The 19,482-nt window shown below is 40.9% G+C and overlaps 1 protein-coding gene across 1 annotated transcript in view; it reads right to left on the bottom strand.

Annotated features, from left to right (window-relative positions):
• Positions 1-6: 6 nt before the first annotated feature.
• nr5a2 (nuclear receptor subfamily 5, group A, member 2) overlaps positions 7-19,482 on the bottom strand; it is a 70,633-nt gene continuing 51,157 nt past the window's right edge. The window contains exon 7 of the mRNA XM_040032573.1: positions 7-2,164. Coding sequence (XP_039888507.1) covers positions 1,917-2,164 — 248 coding nt within the window. The 3' untranslated portion in view covers positions 7-1,916. The remainder of the gene's footprint in view (positions 2,165-19,482) is intronic.

The raw sequence follows: 19,482 nt of genomic DNA, 5'->3' as shown, positions 1-19,482 counted from the left end.
ACATGCTACAGTAAACAAATTTATTTCGGCGTGGACACCTTACGTCATGTAACACATAGATGGAAATATAGCGACGCAATAAATTATCTTCATTATTAAGCGTAACCAGTGACATACTATACATCAAAAATGTCAAAGCACTGTAAATAAAAAACAAACAGAAAAAAGCAAAAGGCTTTTACAAATAAAAAGGTCGGAAGCGAAAAGGAAGTCTTACACAGACATCAATGCTTAAAAAACCCCCCCAAATAAAACAAATGTTTGAATGCCAGCAGACACAGAAATTAATATTTTAAGTGTGATTCCTCCTTGATTTTAGTGTCTCACGACATAATTTAAGTACTGCTCAAAACAAATAAAAAAATAAAACACTATACACACACCAAAGAAAGCAAACCAGAAGGATCTTTTTTTCTCATTAATTTCTTTTTTTCTTTTTTCTTTTTTTTTTTTTTTTTTAGGAAATCATTGCTTTGCAATTTATGCTTCATCACAGTTCTCTCCCATTTGACCACATGAATGTAAACAACTGCTGAATTATTCTTTTTTTTAATTTTTACAACATTAATACTTTTTATATATATATATTTATATATATATATATTTATATATTTGTACATATTTTCATTCACATCTGCACGGTTAGCTAGCATGGTAATGAAATAAGGCAAGACTCACATAACTGTGACATCACAATGTTTTTTTTTCTCTTATAATACTGATTATTAAGGTATTTGTCATTTCCTTCATCTGTTCTGCAGCAGGCTTTGGTCTTTTCGGACAAAGGCAGGATCGTTCCTTCTCCGTCTCCAGAACCACATTTTGTTTTGTTCCAGTTTTAGTGAAATATTTAAAAGGACAGGTTTTTTTTTTGTTTGCTTGTTTGTTTGTTTTTTTTGCGGGAAACAGGGCTATAAATACAATTTAAGATGACATTAATTAATTGAATTTATTTAACACTGGTCTTTCTGAGGTACATAGTCTAACATAACATGGAGAGATGGAATAAGAAAGGAGAACTGCATGGTGACCATGAGGAGCAAATGACTTCAATTACAAGAGAAAAAAAGACGTCTTCTTCTTATTCACCCATTTAGCATTTTGTTCGCTAACAAATTAGAATTTTATTTTTCAACTTTCAGTTCTCCCCTTTCAGTTCGGTCGAGCTGCCACTCGTTTTTTTTGTGAGTTAAAAAAAACAAAACAACAAAAAACAGACGTGATGGTAGCTGAGAGTCTCTTGCCTGGTTGACAGCTTGTCATTTTGCCCTTACAGTACCAAACAGCAACTAAAAGCCAGTTTTATTGATAGAGCGCACAAGAGAATCATTGACCAAAACAAGCCACCGCTGTAGTCACAAAGCTCTTTTAAAGATGGGCAGTGTTATTCAGCTTCCCCTTTTTGTCAGCACAGAAAGCCTCTCAATGGCATTACCAGCACTAAAACATTTGTGGGCTCTTGAATTCTTAAAGTTGCAGTCTGACAGTCTGATAGTCTTGCTTGTGCAGATGATCAGAAATCATCTTGTACAGTCAAATGCAGATTCTGCTTCAAGTGGTTGTCTTTTTTTTCTTTCTTCCTTTCAGCATCGTCTTTTTCTGTCTGTGGTTCAGGAAAAGCAACTCTTTTTTAGAGTTTTTATTGTGTTTTTTTTTCTTTCTACAATAAAGGGATCCAAATGCTGTTTGTCTGTGCACGTTATGAGTCTCTGTGCACGTGTTCGTCCACCTCAAGTTGTAACTTGAACCACACACACACACACAAAAAAGAGCTCGATATAAACTCTGCTCCCCATCCTCTAGGTCACCACATAGTCAAGTGTGAGCTGGAGGTTTGGTTTTGGTGAAAGCATTATTTGGAGTTTCTGGACTGCTGCAAAACTGCACAGCTGCACTGCGGGTAGGAAAGTCGCTTCCTAAGCTCTTTTGGCGTGCAGCATTTCAATAAGCAGGTTGTTGCAGGGCACGTCGCCGTTCAGGTGTTTGTAGTAAAGGTATTCTTCGGCTTGCAGGCTGATGGCTCGTATCTCGGGTAGCCGAAGGAGCAGCTGGCCAAACTTGTCCGTTTGCTGCGGGTAGTTACACATGACGTAGTCCAGCAGCGCTGCGTTGACCTGCTCCTGGACGCTCTCGACCAGGTGAAAATTCTCCAGGTTCTTCACATCTACGGGAAGGAGGAAGAGAAAGGTTAGTTAAAGTCAGGCTCCACAGGAAATGTGGGTCAGCGTGAGAACAGGTGAGGGAACTCGAAACCAAGGTTACCCACACTCAAAGACGCTGTTTCACTTTAAAAAAAAATCCACAGGGTTCATATTACAGACACACAGATTAGTTCTTTGGTTATTGTATATTTTCATGTTGCTCAAAATCTGGCACTCCATGTTGACGTATCCCTCCCTCCTCTTGTTTTTTCCTCTTTATCATCTTCTGGGACTACAGTGCAGAGGGAGTCAGGTAAAGGCAACAAAAAAAGAAGGTTCTTCTCCTGAGACACGAATTCCCCAAGAGCCCATGAATTATGCAGGGGAGAGTTGTAGTCGTATTAGCACCAGAGCTGCTCCTTAACCTAACGCTTTCACCATACTTTTGTTTAAGATCAAAACAATTTGTCCCACTTATTTTATTTTTTTAAATGTGCAGATAAAAGTTTGCAAAAGCATCAATCTCATGAATAATAATGCTAACTTTAAATAAAAGAGTAGACATCATGTGCAGGAATCCATCTCAAAGGAAAACCCCTTTTTTCACCATTAATTCCTTGTGCAAAATACATTTTGCATCTCTCTAAAACCCTACCTTTCTGCGCAGCTATAAGCACTTTTCCTTGACAATAATAAGCTCACTGGGGGTTTAAGCAGATTATTGCAAGACAAGACAAAAAAATTTGCTAAATGGATAATGGTGAACCAGAGCGCTGTGTGTACTTGTCATGATTATGAAGCACAGGGCTGCAGAATATTTAATCAGGTAGCAGCTCTGTGTGTGCGTGTGTGATCTTTTATTAATCTGTTTGACCCCAGGTCGAGTGTGCTCACAGTGGGCTAATGTAGAATGACAGAGTCTGTGTATAGTCGGACCAGCACACACGCACACACTAAAATATACCACCCTTCCGACTTAATCTCTCAAACACACACACACGCACACACACCCGCACTAATCCATGGAAATACACATAATATTTCTTTCTTTCTCACACAGTACCCTCTTCCCACACACGTACAAACTTACTCACGCACACATGTGCCCCATCCACCCACCTAGAGCATTAGGAGGAAGGAGGGGGAGATAAATCAGCAGCTAATGAGGTCTAGAGAATGAGAAGCAGGTCCTTCAAGGCACTTCCATCTATGATGCACTCTACCATGCTATTGCAATCTGTATGTGTATGTGTGTGTCTGCCTGTTCTTGTGTTGCTTGTGTGTGTGCCAGCTTGTACTGTGTTGATGCTCACCCTGACCTCTGAATGACACGGCGGGGGGCTAAATAAGGCCAAGAGGAGGGCAGGAAAAGGGGGAGGGGTGTGGCCTGTGACAAAGGAGCCTCCAAACAAACATGACATGTGCTTTTTCCTGCTGCCACTCAGCTGTCTGACCCCACTCAGACTCCAGCACAGTCTTTCACACCACCAACACCTCAGAGAGGCCTTTATGTAGCCTTACATAAGCCAGCCCAGTAGACTGTCGAGTGCGCTTTAAGCATTTCCACATAGACGTCCTACGCAGGTCAACAAGGAGAAAAGTCTTCTTCTTCTTCTTTAAAAAAAGAATATCTACAAATGAAACAATTTAAACGTTTAAAAGTTTCAGAATCACTCAGAAAGTTTGGAAAAAAATGCAGAAATCACTGAAAGTACTACTGTTTTGGATTTTTGTTGTTTATATCAAGTTGACTGTTAAGTTATGTTTTGAGCATGCACTACAAAAAAAGAATTACATTGAGCATTTTTTTAAAGGACTCAACATCTGTGGCATTGCTGTACGTATCCATGGACAACAGATGGACATAGCTACATCTCTTCAAATAAGAGTCTTTTTTTTGAGAAATCAATAGACAAATACATTTATATTTTATTAAATTAAAGTTTGTCAGCATAAAGGAAACAAAACTGAACCTACAGGAATTTTTTTTATAGAATAGACATATTTGAATTTTAAGTCATATGTCATTATAGTATTAAAAAAATCACTGAAAACTAACTTTTTCCTGAACACACTATGTGTCTAATAACTTCTGTTACAGAATGAGTGTAGCTTTACTGCTAGCCATCCTCTCCAAACACTAAATACCACGCATACATTAAAGAACACAATCAAATTTAAATAGAAAATTCTGTTTAGTATAATCAAGATCTTTTTGGGCCATATAATATAAGAATAAGTGTTTTCTGCAGTGCAAACACTGTAACAACACCACATGCTGGTATGTCAGAGCATCTTCTGAGTCACAGCAGAGGCATGGCAAGTATTACCATGCTTTCTCTGAAAGATTTGTCTCTGTTTTGTGTGCGACTACGTTGTGTGCGTGTGTCGATGTTGGGGGGACAATGGAGCATTAGGATCCAATGTCTCTGTCAAGCTAATTAGGCAAAAGTGAGGCAATACCACAGCATTTTAATTGCTAATTATTAGCAGAGCCTCTTTTGAAAAAATAATGAATCGGGGCTTCTAAAAAAAGGGAAAAAAGGAAAAAGTACAAATGACAATAGCATAATATCGATTCTCTATTGGAAAAAACAGTGAAAAAAAGAAGAAAAAGGTTGAAGAGTTGTTTGTTTGAATTCTGCTGCTAAACACATTAGAAAAGTGAAGAGCTACAAGAGCTACTTTCAGCTGCTCCCTTAGTCACATGAGGCCTCCACAGCAGGTAGCACTGCATATTTGATTTGGCAGACCCTTCCTGACACAACACCAAAGGGAATCTCTTCCTGGGGCTTGAACCAGGGATCTTTGCTGCTTAGGTGATTGTACATGAAGCCACTAAGTCAGAAAGTAAACTCGGAGTAATTTAGTCATTCAACGGCACGAATGTGATGAATTAAAACAAGCAGCAAATAAACAATTGATCAGTGATTCCCAGACAGCGGCAGGTTGGAGTATTAAATGTGCTAAGCACTGGCTCCTCTTCCTTCAGTGCCCCCCTTCATTCCCCCTCCCCTCTCTCTCTCTCCCTCTCTCCATCTCATCCTTCAGTCACTGTGGGACTAATTATCAACTTTTTTTCACATAAAACAGCCACAGTTCGTTGCAGTGCCGCGTCCGAATACTCAAAAGGAAACCCCGAGGTCCCGCAGAATACATTGTTTCATTTGACGGCCGATCATGCTGAAGCCAGCGACCTAATGCAAGAGCACACACACGCACACGCACAGACACAGACACACACAGACACACACACACACACACACACAGATTAATTCTCTCTTTCACAGAACCCCTGAAATCTCCGCTGTGCTTTTTAATTAGACTGGATCTGCTCTGTGCTGTGAGTGTATGTCTTTTACGCTCTTTCACCGACCCTTACAATCAACCTGCTCCAGGGACACACACACAGAAAAACTGCACATTCAGTCGTGCAAACGCTTGCTCCATTATTTCACTCTGATCACAGAGATGCCTCACAGAGTGGACAATGTGTTGGGAAAAATATGACCCGAGAAATAAAAACAACACATATACTTAGTTACACCAAGGGTTTTCTTTTTTGTACATTTTTCTTAATTCTGTATACTTAGACTATTTTAGTGTTGTGTTCTTCGGTAACAGGTCGCTGTAGATGAGATTCATGTCGGTCACAGTTACTCATGTTAGTAACTATGTTACTGTGCAGTATATGGTGCCTACTGCGATTATTTGGGCGTCTAACATCCCTGTCACTGGCCGAACTTCAGTTTAGGTGGAGTTAAAGTCAGTTGTGATTACCTGCTAGCTGAGAGCGTGGCCAGTCATTTAATTCTGCCCAAATTAGACAAAAGTGTTGCTATGTTTGTTATTAAGGTTCAAAAGTTGGGGAAATGTCATGTTTCATAAATGAAAGAAAAGAAAATCTTAAATACTATAAATAGGGAGTTCACTTGATAGGTTTACATTAAGCTAGCACCTGTTTTGTGAAGGCACTGCTAAGTCGCCAGCAGTTATTACAGGGTAAAACAACACCGTGTTCTCTCACGTTACACTTTAAGGGCCTCGATCAATAAACCTCTGAGTCACGTGCTGCCCATACACACAGCCTTTCAAAACTTCACAACATGTGTTTTCTGCCAGGGTCCAAAAACAACACATAAAACTGGTGGGTCATAAATAGTTATTGAGGGAACTGCTGTCAGTAAAACTTGTCCAATTAAATGCAAGTGGAAGACAAACTCGTTACTTCCTGCATAGGCGGGAATTAGGTGGCTCGGCTCTTCCAATAGGTGCTCTCAAAGGCATTTATACAAGGCGATCAAAGCTGGAGGACCTTTTACTACAGCAGCGGTGCGTCAAAGAGTGAGGAGCTGAACGTGCATTCCCGCTAACTCCTCTTTATTGCGCCCTACTGGACCGTTATCAAGTCGACGCTGTCCACAGCTACTTTTTCCACTATTAATCTGCCTTACAACTTGGCTCCAATCAGAGATGGGGGCGTTGACAGACGAGAACCCGGTGACCTTTGACTCTTAGAGAAACATATGAGGACTAATGACTTACTAACTATCACAAGAGAAGTGTTGCATGATCACTGGGAGAACTCTGCTGTGTCTGTGTTTAAAACACAGGGCAGCAAAGGCAATCAAAGCAAATAAGAGCCACAGGGCAAGGAGCAATGGCCGAGCGGTTAACGCTAGCACTTAGGTAGCCTATTATCAGAGTTATGTTGCTTTGCCCTGAAACATAATCTTTGATGAATAACATTTTGTTTTACCCCCATTAGCCTCACAGCACCATAAAGTCGTGGAGTACACAAACATACATGCTACACTTGCATACACTCACCTCAGCTCCTATCAACACTCCACTGACAACATTTTATGTGGACGTGCATGTGTGTGTGTGTTTCTTTTCTTCTACAGGATGCTCTCCTTCCCCATTAGAGTATTACATCTATCTGTGCTTGCCAGAAAACAGGTTCCCCTGCTCCTTGGAGCTCTCAGCTACCTTGTTTTCCTCCAAGTCCCGTTTGGGGAATTCCCTTCTCAATATGAAGCCTCCACCTTAGAGGCGAGTGAAAAAATAATGGAGGTAAACTGCAGATATATGCCTCTTAACATTTAATGGGGGAGTCTTTGAAACCTGATACTCCAAAGGGTAAAAGGATAACGAGTATCACAACAATCTGATCACAGAATGTAGGATGAGGATGTGGAGGAATGTATCTATTGTCTGCTTTAGGAATGGAAATTGATCTCACAAAAAAACATCCAACTATGATGTAAACCATGGTGGTTAAGGCAGGGATATACTAAAAACAGTATAGAAAAAAAATACAAAATGTGGTTGTGACATAGTACACAAATCTTCCAGGAAGTGGGTACACTGTGGACATAAATAGATGAGCCTGATTAGGAACTGTGGTGATGTTCCTGGAGATGATGGTAGCAATGGAGACTCATCAGACCAGGCAACTTTCTTCCAGTCCTCCATTGGCCAGTTTACAGTTAGCACCAGCGAACTGTAGCCTCAGTTTTCTGTTCTTAGCTGCACATCTCGTGGTCTTCTGCTACAGCAGCCCATCTGCTTCACGGTTCCGAGATGCTCTTCTGCATACCTTGATCATTGTTTTATTGTAGGGTAGTGCCTTGTTGTTGTCGTGATTTGTCGCTATATAGATAAAACTGAATTGAACCCAATTGAATTGATGCTCAGTTTGAACTTTGGCAGATTGCCGTGATGTAATTGGCTGTGATTTCCATTAATTAACATTCAAATGGATGTACCTAACAAAGTTGCCTTTGAGTGTCCATATAGGTTTGTGTAGTGTTAGGCTCATATGCAAACAAAAAAACAAACAAACCCTGGACTGGTTAATCCCTGTGTGAGCCAAAATGTCAGTTTCAACAAAATCAGAAGTGAGATGCATCCTTGTATTCTAATGCTGGAAAGGTGTGGAGATTTCAGATGCCATTCGACTATCCAATCACCTTTCAGGCTTGAAAGGTGAATTTGAAACGGACATATACCGACTGGTACAGAACCACGATGAACAAGTTTAATTACCTTTTTCTTTTGTATTTATTCAAATGATAGGATCACTGGATGTATACTTCATACTTAGGTATAAAAAAGGTCTCATTAATCTCTGAGCAGTGACCCTTTATCCTAAGTAGTGACCATTATTTCACCAGCATACATGTAGCTACATACTGTAGCTACATGCCCTTAAGCTAGCATAGAGCCCAATATCCAGAGGCCAAATTTCCTCTGTGTCTGCAATGAATAATAACTGTCTCACAGTTTCTGGCCACCAATGGGAACATGCTGTTGTCAGCTTGTCAGAAGAAAGCATTAAGGCTCAATTTGCCCGCCGACTCATCAAACCCTCACTTTCTCCTCTCCAGGGGCCAAATGCCATGCGGCTGTAAAAGAGAATTAAGCAGCTCCGGTCCAGTTGGGAATATATTAAGTCAGATCTAAACCTCAGCTGACAACAATGCTATTGTTGTTAAGCTAAACAGGTAGCGGCTGCTTGAGTTCTGTCGCCCAAGGATGGGTCGGCGGGCTCGGCGGGGTGATGGACAGAGGTCGAGAGATATTGAAAGGAAGAGAAATGCGCCTAAGGTCTGATAAAATAAATAAGAGAAAAGGTGCTTGGAGCAGGAAGGAGAAAAGCTTCTCTCATTGCCTATGCTGGCTGGAAGGTGCTGGGGATTTATCTTGAGGTGAAGGGGAAAGCAAATTTACACCCTGAATCAGTAGGTCCTGTCTGTGGCTGTATTAGTAAGGGTTCCAACAGATGGGCACAGCCAGGGAGATTAATATCAGTGGGGATACATATTAAAGGGATAGTTAAGACTTCTCTACATAGACTGGCACGGCAATGATATTGTTGTGTGGCTATTACAATAAATCACACATCCCGTATATAAATATGTCCACAAGATGAGTTTGTTGGCCATGCTAACGATCATATGGTTAATCGGATGAAAAAAATAAATAATTTCCAGACGAATCAGCAATGAAAATAATCCTTACTTGCATTTCTAACATGCTTCAGACCTGCTGGGGTAAAAATCATATTGCTGGGGAAGAAAAAAAATCACATTGTCTCAGCATTATGAAAATCCATTTGCCAGAGGGATACTAAGAGACTTGAATCAGCAATGAACCTGGTGCTCAGCCCTCTGTGGTCCCTCTAGTCCTCCCCACCTCTACTCCTTATTGCCCCCCACTTGTTTTTTAACCCCACCCCCTCCCTGGAGGTGGAACCAAAAGCCTTTCAGTGAGTGAGCGATGCACCCACAGGTCCCTGCTCTCCCACCTTCCTGACGCTGCGTGGACTGTGCAGAAAGTTAACACCCCCTCTCCACTCACTAAACAGCTCCCAGTCATGTAGCTATACACAGCTAATGATGCTAACGCTTGACTGACAGGCTGAGCACTAACAGGCAGCAATCCAGATGCAAAGTCCCTTCGTTTGGTGTAATGTGAGGAAATGTCGATGGAGAGGCGAAAAGGAAAAACAAAAAAGGAATCTAATGAATTAGAAATCAATATTGCTGCACCTGTGAGGTGGCTCTTCAGCTTCCCTGTGACTTTACCTTGTATTTCATTTGTACCTGTCAGCAACAGTAGGAGCAGGCACCGTGTGTGCTGTTCCTGTGTCTGTCTGTCTGTCTGTCTCTCTGTGTATCAATGCATGCATGTGAACCTCGTTTAGATTCAGTGCACTTTTGCACCCGTCGGCTAATTACACCCAGGGTTTGTTTGTTGGTGGAGGGGAGGGCATAGAGAGTGGAGGGGCATGTCAACCTTTCTTGTTTATGATAAAGTGACAGAAAATCATTGGGGGGTCAAGTATCGCCCCCCCCTCGCCAACCCTCCGCTGCCCCGAAAACTCCTGCAGCAGTACAGAAGGTGCATGGTGTGGGATGCCTCCCCTTTAATGAGACCATTAAAGGGCCCGTGTCCCCGTCAATAGATTTCTCTCATTCTTTCTCTGACAAATTTGAATTAATAATTCAGCATCAAGCGCCCGGGGATGTATATTTTCAGCATGAAGGACAGTTAATCCATAGTGTCAGTTTCCCACCTCGCTGTCTCTCACTCAGTCTTTCCCTCGTGCGCTCTCTCGTCTTACATCCCACCCATCCCCTCTCCTTCCTCTTCATTCGGCTTCATTCTCTTTTGATGCAGGTAGAGTGCTGACTAAAGAAGAGTGTGCCACATATATTCCACGCCTTCTTTTGATTTCTTTGTTCTCTGTGGGATTTTTTTTGTTCCTCGTTAAGTTGACTGCACTTTTCACATAAGTGCAAATTGGGGTTTCATTTATTTGAAAGTATTGGATGGCAGCAGTTCTCCTCCCCACCCCTCCAACTCAGAGTTAATGGGAGATGGCATGTTTGTAGGCTGCTTTTCAAAGCTGAACTGTAGATTTTACTGCACGCTCCCGCTGCGCCAAATGTTAGGACAGTCGTGCGCACAATTCGAGAAAGTCAGAGGAAATTAGTCATTTTGAAGATAAACCACAAGTATGCTTACTTATGTCCACGCATGCTCAGGTTTGACGGTTTCACTGGTTTTGAGTGAATGAGTTTTAACAAAAAATACAAGGGCTGCTTCACTGTGCGGTCTCGTGTTCGTCATTACACGCTGGAGTGGTGTCTAACTGTGAAAATGAAATTCCAAAAACAACAGACAATAAAAGAGGAACAAAAAAAACAACCAAAACAAAACACCTGCACATTCACTTTCTTGAGGATGTCCAGATGTTACATTTTGTTCCTCTACAGAACAAAATGTAACATCTGGGAAAACAACACCAGTGTGCTTAAAAAAAAATCAGCTGTGTAGCCAGGTAATCACTGTGAAATGAGTTGATTTTTAGGATGGCTGCTCTCTGTTTATATTTGAGATCAGTTTGTTGAGCTATCTAGTATCTAGTAATATTTAAACAGCTTTTTAAAAAGTATAAATATATTATTATTCATTATTCTGTCAGTATTGCATCAGTGACAGTTACCTTTATAAGTTATCTGCAGTTCTATAATAATACTGATCGTTGTACTGAGCATCGTATCCATTTCCAAGCTTGCAGTGTAATGCCAGGGGTAGCTTTTGCTATCAGTGCCAGGTGGCACTAAAGTACAACTTTATGCTCTAAGGCAGCGTGCACAGGCACAAAGAGCTGGAATAGCAAACGCCTGCTACTGCAGAGCATTATTTTACATTACATAGCTTTGTTTTCTTATGATTTACTGTATGAGCGCATTCTGTTGGCATGTCTGTGAGAACAGAAGGTTGATTGATTCATTTTGTTTCATCATGGACTGCTTCTTGGCTTCCTGACCCCTTTCTTTAGCCACAATCACTCCTCTCTTTCTTATTTTTCTCCCAACACAACATAAAGAATCGCTTTCCTTTCTGTGTACCAGCACCACGCTGCTAAAAATAAGTTTCAGCATGAGAACGAAGAGGCACGAAAGGAGCTGTGATGGTTCAAGAGTGAGGGTGTAATGTCACCGGTGGGGGGGGGGGGGGGGGGCTCAGTGAAGAGAAAGAGAGAGAGAGAAAGGGTGAGAGAACAAGAGACGGCAACTGTTGGATCATCTGTGCTTTAAAACATTTAATCACTGTCTCCGGTTGCACACAGACATACACACACACACACGCACACAAAGACTAAAGCATGAACACACATATCATCTTAAAGCTCTGCTGTTCTGTGCTGTGACAGAAGTATCTTGTAACTACATTGTCCACAGACACACACACACTTAAACACACACACGCGCCCACCAGAACAGAAGCTCAAAGAGCAAAGGGTGTATAGACTTATAGCAGCCACCATGACCACCATATAGCTTACCAAAAAGTTTAAAGGCATGCCTCTGCACTATACATATTCACAGAGGGATGCAGAGACTGATAATCCACATGCCAGGCAGTACTGTAATGCCAGCGAGCTCCGTTTGTAATATCAGCCCGGTAGGTGTAGATGTAGGGGATTATTGCTGTTCTTAGTCTACTTAGCATTTTTCATGCAAAGTCACGCACTTGCAAGTTTAGTATCATTTCCATTGCTTAATCCTGACTTTTGATAGAACGCAGTTCAGTTATGGAAACTAGGTTTCATTTAATGGGCTTTCTGAATAACTCAGTGCGTCATCCCTTTTATCTTTTTTCAATCATTACAACTCTGCGCTCACGCCTTTAGCATTTTACATAAAGTAATGATTGTCTAGTGAGTTACACTAATGACACATCATGAGCTATACAAGGATCATAAATGTCTTGTCGTAAAGATTTTTTTTTTTTTTTTTTTTACACAACAACTGCAGCAATAACAGTGTAGCTCCTTCTGAGATATTGATCGAAAGAGTGAATGGCTTTACAACTTTACAAATGATTGACAAGGCTGGTGTGTGTGAAGCTTGGGGCCCAACGGATTACGTTTGTATTACTGAACACTTGACTGGCAATAGACTTAAAGACTTAGAGGCCACTCCTTTGGCCTAGATCTCAATGTGTGTCTTTGTGCACGTTTTCTTGTGTGTGTGTGTGTGTGTGTGCGCGCTACACGTGATGGCTACATGCTCTCTTTATGTAATCAAAAACATGCCAGTTATTGCGAAAGCTCGACATTTAAATAATTTTGCTCTGATCACTATACTTTATGACAGTAGTAGTGAGTCTGGTGTGAACCATCAGTGCACATACACACACACACAGTGACCACAGTCCTCATCTCACAGCACTGTTATACTGTATTATGAGTGAAATATTGATGCTTCTTCGATTCCTAGGACCAGCTCTGTTTTGTTGACTATTTGTCTTTCTTATTGTACGGTGCTCTGGGGGTTATGCTTTGTGACTACAGAAAATTATCGCATTGTTTAAACTCGTTATAACCACATGATAAGTATGAAAGGCTGGTTGCTCTGATAGTCTAAAGTCGGCGTGATAAGGTCCTGCAGAATAAAATCAACAGGTCCTCTAAAGCAGTTATTAGATAGCATAAAATCACTGCCAGGGACTAGATGATGCTTGAATCAAGAGAGGGATTATCTGATGCACTCTGGTGTATGCACAATTTGTTCTCCGAGTCTGTTTTCCTTGACTAATGTGAGCCTGTTCTCCGCAGGGCCCCAGATAGCCCAGGTCTGTCTTCCCTACCCCAAACAGACATCCCTCAGTCTTTAATTGGAGACGAGTAGCAGCCCTGCTAGCACAGCGTTGGGACCTGAGCTGCGGCCACTGAGAATGCATTAGCATTAGCATTGCAGCGGACCGACCTGTACATAATGATAACCTCAAGCTCTGCCCACTGGGAGCAGCTCCTGTTCACACGCACACACACGTACACACGTACACACCAGCACACGCTCCCTTCCCCCTTCTACCCTATACACGCAGCCACGTAAACAAGCAAGTGTAATGCAGCCCCAGTGGTGGGCTGCTCGACGATCAGAGGAAGGTGGGGTGGAGAGAGAAAAAAATCAGTTGCCGCCGTTCGGCTGAAAAGTGTGTGTAATGAACTTGAGTTCCATTGATCGGGACTCAGAGTACAGAACCAGGGGCTGTTTGTCCCAGAAGGGCTGCCATACCGTTGCTCAGTAGCCCCTCATAAATGTTTGAGAGGCCTCAGCCGCTCCAGATCCACCCTACCTGGGTTAAGATTCTCTGTTACAACACACATATCCAATGATGGATGGACGGTGGTTGAGGGGATCATCCAATATTTTAACTTGATGACATTTAGGTGGTGTACTCTACAAGTGAGTCATGCTGATGGTAGTGCTAGAGAGAATTTTTTTCAAGCAGACAAGATTTTAAGACAAAAACGTTGTGCGCAGACCTGCAACTAAGTTGAGCATTGAGGCTAATATTTGCAAGGATGTGCTAATTAGGTTGGCATGCTATACTTTCCAAAGCTCTAAGGCCCTCAACTGGCCCCCGAAAGCCTCCGTATGCTATAGACAGGGTTGATATTACTGCAGATATCACTTAGAAAACACCTGATGTGCTCGGCCGACCATCCATGCCTCCTTTTGACTGCTAAGTATCAGCTGGCGGGAGGTCCTCCGCGTTATGCAGCAGGTAATAAAAGTTGAACATTGATTTTCTGTAGCAGCTTGTAACTGTTAATGTTGAGACATCAATAGCCAAAGCAAAGCGCTGGTGCCTTAATAGGAGGCCGAGAATGTGGAGGGCGCGAGCCAAAGCTGACTCTAAATCACAGAATCTATCCTTGCCGATCGATAGGACAGTAACTGCAAGTGTCCCTCTGCTTTCCTAATGTTTTATAATAAACTGACAGCCTGTAATAAGACCAAGGGAGAGGGAGAATGAGAAGGAGAGAGAAGGCAGGAGGGAGAGATAGAGGGGAACAGTTTCTCCATAGCCTATCTTGCCTTAAATCACCCCACATGGGAGTGCAGGAGAGATACACAGGGTAAGGTAGAAGGGTGAATTTTTTTTCTGGTTAAAGAAAAAAAAAAAACACTTTTACAGGAGCATTTGTCTGGATGTGCTCACTGCTAGAGTAGTTAGTGAGTGTATTGATGGAGGGGAGCAGAAGTTCAGGGGATATGTCCTGAATTGCTTTGGCAGGACAGTGAGTTAAAGTGCATTAAATTCTGCTGCCAACTTGCAACAGTCATCATATTCAGGAAGAAGTGAAGGGCTGGGCTGCACATATTTTGATTTTACATTCAGAGAGATCTAACTACTTTTGAAACACTACTGGTACAGTAGATGATGAGCAAGTTTTCTTTACTATGCCGTTGCAATGAGGCTGCTGGTTTGGAATCATTTATAAAGCTTATTTTTCAAAATAAAAGTGATGCTACAAGGAAGATTTAACATTATACATGATATAAGGATATTTGGATTACATGTGGTGCAAAAACTGTACTGAATAAATAATAAAAAATGTGCTGAAATTACAGTTTTTTACAGACGCTAGGACACATTTCTCAATACTTAGGTCACGTTTGCAAAACTCCTCACACAGTGAGCACAACAGAAGTCTATGTGGGCTAAACTGAGGACCAGTTATCATTGTTTTGGCACAAAATGCATTCAATGACTACATCTCTCAAATTTCATGAATTATCTTCTCACTCAGACACAACAACTGCCAAAAATCTTTGTACGTACAGGACATTTTGCATGTGCTTACATACTGTTTTCAAAACTGTTAAACTTATGGCCAAAACAATAACACAATGCAAAACCTAAAAAGACAGCAAAATGCAACAGCAATATTTTATTGAAACATATTTAAAATCTAAAAATGCAGTTTAACCAGCCACAGCTTATTCTCATTGTGGATGAACATCTACACAGGTGTTACTCCTTCAATTTTTCAACTCCTTCAATTCTGGCATGCCAGAAGATTCTTTCCTAGGTGTGTTTCCCTAGATGACATAAGATGTGATGTGGATGAGAACCTGTGGCCAAATGGAGAAGACCGAGTAGATTAGCATTGCTATTGTATGTGTATCAGTGGATGGTGTGTATACAAATTCTTGTATTTTGGGATTACTTAGTGCAAAAACAATAAAAATACATAAACAAATATTAACGAATTCTGCATGATGTCTGATTCATTCCAGTAACATATATTGAAATTATAAACAGAGATGTGTCCTTGTTTTACACAAGAAAACACTGTGTAATGCTACATGTTGTTAGTGTTTTTTAGGTCATTGTTTTGTGGGTGACAAAGTGTGTTTGTCGGCTGTCAACCTTTGCTAGTGTTCTGGAAGAATGAGTTTATTTGAGACCTGAATGAAGTGTTTTGGTAGTTGTAGTGCATTTTGAATGTGAAATGAACTGCTTTGCCAAGCTGACGGTCAGTTAGGAGAATTGTGTGAAGTGTTTTGCAAAAGTGACCTAAGTATTGGGAAATGTGTCCTAGCGTCTGTAAAAAACTGTAAGTCAATGTTACACTGCATGCAATAACCTTTACATATACTGGATGTGTCCCATAGCTCTATAAACTTTTACACATGCATCTGAATTGTTGCAGTCTCTTTTCTATATGTAATTTATTTTCAAAACAATAGAAGACATCATTCAAAACCAATATTTTGGGGAGTAGTTTTATGCAACAATGTTGTTGCAGCAATCTACTTCTTGTGCCATCTGTCTCTGCTGCCACATTAATTATGATACATCACAGAGATGACTAGGGAGTTGGACCTATTCACATGTGACCAGCTTGTAAAAACTGGGAGGTGCATGAACAGCCAAATAGACACAAAATGACCCCATGCGGGTTTGCTGTGTGCAATAGCACATAATAAGCATAAGCATGGCACGAACTCAAGAACATACTCTGTTTTAGGCCCGAGTTAGAGTTAAGCATTGGACTGTCTGTATTTACTGTCTGATAAATGTCACTGCTTAACAGTGTCAACATAAGTGTTATATAATTTTCTGCAATAATGGAAAAAGATCTATAAAACACAGCCTGAGCTGTAAATTAAGGACTGGTTGGAGATGATCTGGATGGAGATGGTGAAAACTGAAACTGTACCCAGGTGAAGATATAAGGCTGAGCGTGAAGGTGGGGTTAGTGATGAGAGACACTGATTCTCACTCTGTCAACCACCACCACCCAAAACTCACTGCAACTTCTGCCTAATGACAACAGCCTGCAGTATTGCTGGGTAATAGTGGTGAGCTGGAGCTTTTATTGCTTGATAAAGTCTGAAAGCCTTTTAGACTGCCTCATTACATGGAATTCCCTACAAAGTGGCTGCCACCATCAGGAGCTGACTGCTCACCATGTTAGATTTCTTAGGATAAAATTGACAGAAAATATACAGAAGGATTAGGTTCATTGCTTTAGGGCACACTCCCACCTACTCCTAATAAGAAGAAAGAAAATGAAAGAAAAGTCAGGACACTCAAACATGATTAGCTGGATTTGGCTCTGTCGGAAACCAAGTTTGAACAACTTTTTTCCTTTTTTTTGTTTGTTTCCTGCATCAGAATGATGCCTGGAGAAACTAGACGGAGGGTAAAAAGATTTGTTTGAAAGGTAGATGAGAGTCCAATAGTTTTCAATCAGCACATGTTTGCCGAGCACTTCACCAAGATTCAAAACAAAGTGATGAAAAAGGACTAGATGCAGCCGCTCAGTGCGTGGACTGCGCTTTATGAACCTTATACATATATAAGGTTTAATCACCACTATTGCATTTGACATTACTGCTGTCAATGGAGCAATCCAGTGACTGAAACTAATTTATGGGACACAAACATTTGTCAGAGCTGTCTGCACCGCCATGAACTCGTACACTATGAGGCACCAGTCATGCCACATTTCAAACACATGCATCTCATACTATCCGGCTCTTTTCTCATGGAAAAAAACTATCAAATCACATCTGACCTGTAATACTTCACACATGAAACTGCCTGTATGAATTCTCTCATATGACAGCAACAATGCCAGATTTGTTGGTACCCTTCTCTGTTTTTGTCTGTTTTTTATTTTTTGTTTTTTTGGTGGTGGTGGTGGTGGGGGGGGATAAAAAAGAGTGTTTAAGAATATTTAAATGAACGGTTTAAAATAATGATAAAAGTAAACAAGATGAAAGAAAAGTCTGACACTTCATATAAACAAGGTTTCTGCACCAAGAACTACAAACGATTTTCTTCTTTGTTGGAATTCTACCCAATTCATTTATAAGAGTTTACTCTCATCTATTATATTTTGCATTTGTTTTGCTCTTTTTCTAAATGAGACCAGTGCGTTCACTTAATGGTGCATTCCTTAGTAGATGCACATCATGGAGCCAAGAACAAAGACTTGTACACTGGCCTTCAACGCACATATTAAACAAATATGTAAGACTGCTTTCTTACATTTGTGCAACATCTCTAAAATTAGAAATATCCTGTCTCAGAGTGACGCTGAAAAACTAGTTCATGCATTCATTACTTCCAGGCTGGACGACTGTAATTCATTATTATCAGGATGTCCTAAAAACTCACCTATAAGCCTTCAGTTAATCCAAAATGCTGCAGCAAGAGTCCTGACAGGGACTAGAAAGAGAGAGCATATTTCTGCTGTTTTGGCTTCCCTTCATTGGCTTCCTGTTAAATCCAGAATTGAATTCAAAATCCTGCTCCTCACATACAAGGTCTTAAATAATCAGGCCCCATCTTATCTTAATGAACTTGTAGTAAAATATTACCCTATTAGAGCACTTTGCTCTCGCTCTGCAGGCCTACTTGTTGTTCCTAGAGTATTTAAAAGTAGAATGGGAGGGAGAGCCTTCAGTTTTCAGGCCCCTCTTCTGTGGAACCAGCTTCCAGTTTGGATTCGGGAGACAGACACTATCTCTACTTTTAAGATTAGGCTTAAAACTTTCCTTTTTGCTAAAGCATATAGTTAGGGCTGGACCAGGTGACCCTGAATCCTCCCTTAGTTATGCTGCAATAGACATAGGCTGCCGGGGGATTCCCATGATGCATTGAGTTTTTCCTTTCCAGTCACCTTTCTCACTCACTATGTGTTAATAGACCTCTCTGCATTGAATCATATCTGTTATTAACCTCTGTCTCTCTTCCACAGCATGTCTTTATCCTGTCTTCCTTCTCTCACCCCAACCGGTCGCAGCAGATGGCCCTGCCCCTCCCTGAGCCTGGTTCTGCCAGAGGTTTCTTCCTGTTAAAAGGGAGTTTTTCCTTCCCACTGTCACCAAAGTGCTTGCTTATAGGGGGTCATATGATTGTTGGGTTTTCTCTGTATCTATTATTGTGCAATCTACTGTACAATATAAAGTGCCTTGAGGTGACGTTTGTTGTGATTTGGCGCTATATAAATAAAATTGAATTGAATTGGTCCTCTTTCGTCTGGGAAAGCCTGAAGTCACACAGTGCACATTCGGCTGCGAAGCTTGTTCAGGCTATCCCATATGGAAAAGAAATAGAAAAAACTTATAAAAGACTTACATCAGATGTGGCCTACTTCATATAGTGAATCATATAAGGTTTATATGATTTACTCATGAAAGTGGCCACTTTCATATATTGTTTTAGTAAGTATCCAAAACATACAAGTTTCATTTATATAATTTTTCTAAGGATCTTATATCTGTTTTCACTCTTGTATGCTTTTCATACAAGTTTCTCACAAGACAGATACAAACTTTATATGATTTATATATATCTTTTCCATATGGGATTGTAAATGCATGATTTACACATTGCAATGTGCATTATCTAACTAAGGGAAACTCTTCTAACCAGTCATGCCAACAGGTTAATCTCTGACTAACAGTTCTAAATTGACATTGGTGTACATGGTATTTGTGTTTCCACGAGT

The sequence above is a fragment of the Simochromis diagramma genome, unplaced genomic scaffold (assembly GCF_900408965.1).
Source record: "Simochromis diagramma unplaced genomic scaffold, fSimDia1.1 OVJJ01000334.1, whole genome shotgun sequence".
NCBI classification, from domain to species: Eukaryota; Metazoa; Chordata; class Actinopteri; order Cichliformes; family Cichlidae; genus Simochromis; species Simochromis diagramma.
Note: the sequence above shows the minus strand (reverse complement) of the source record. Positions and strands in the feature narration are given on the sequence as shown.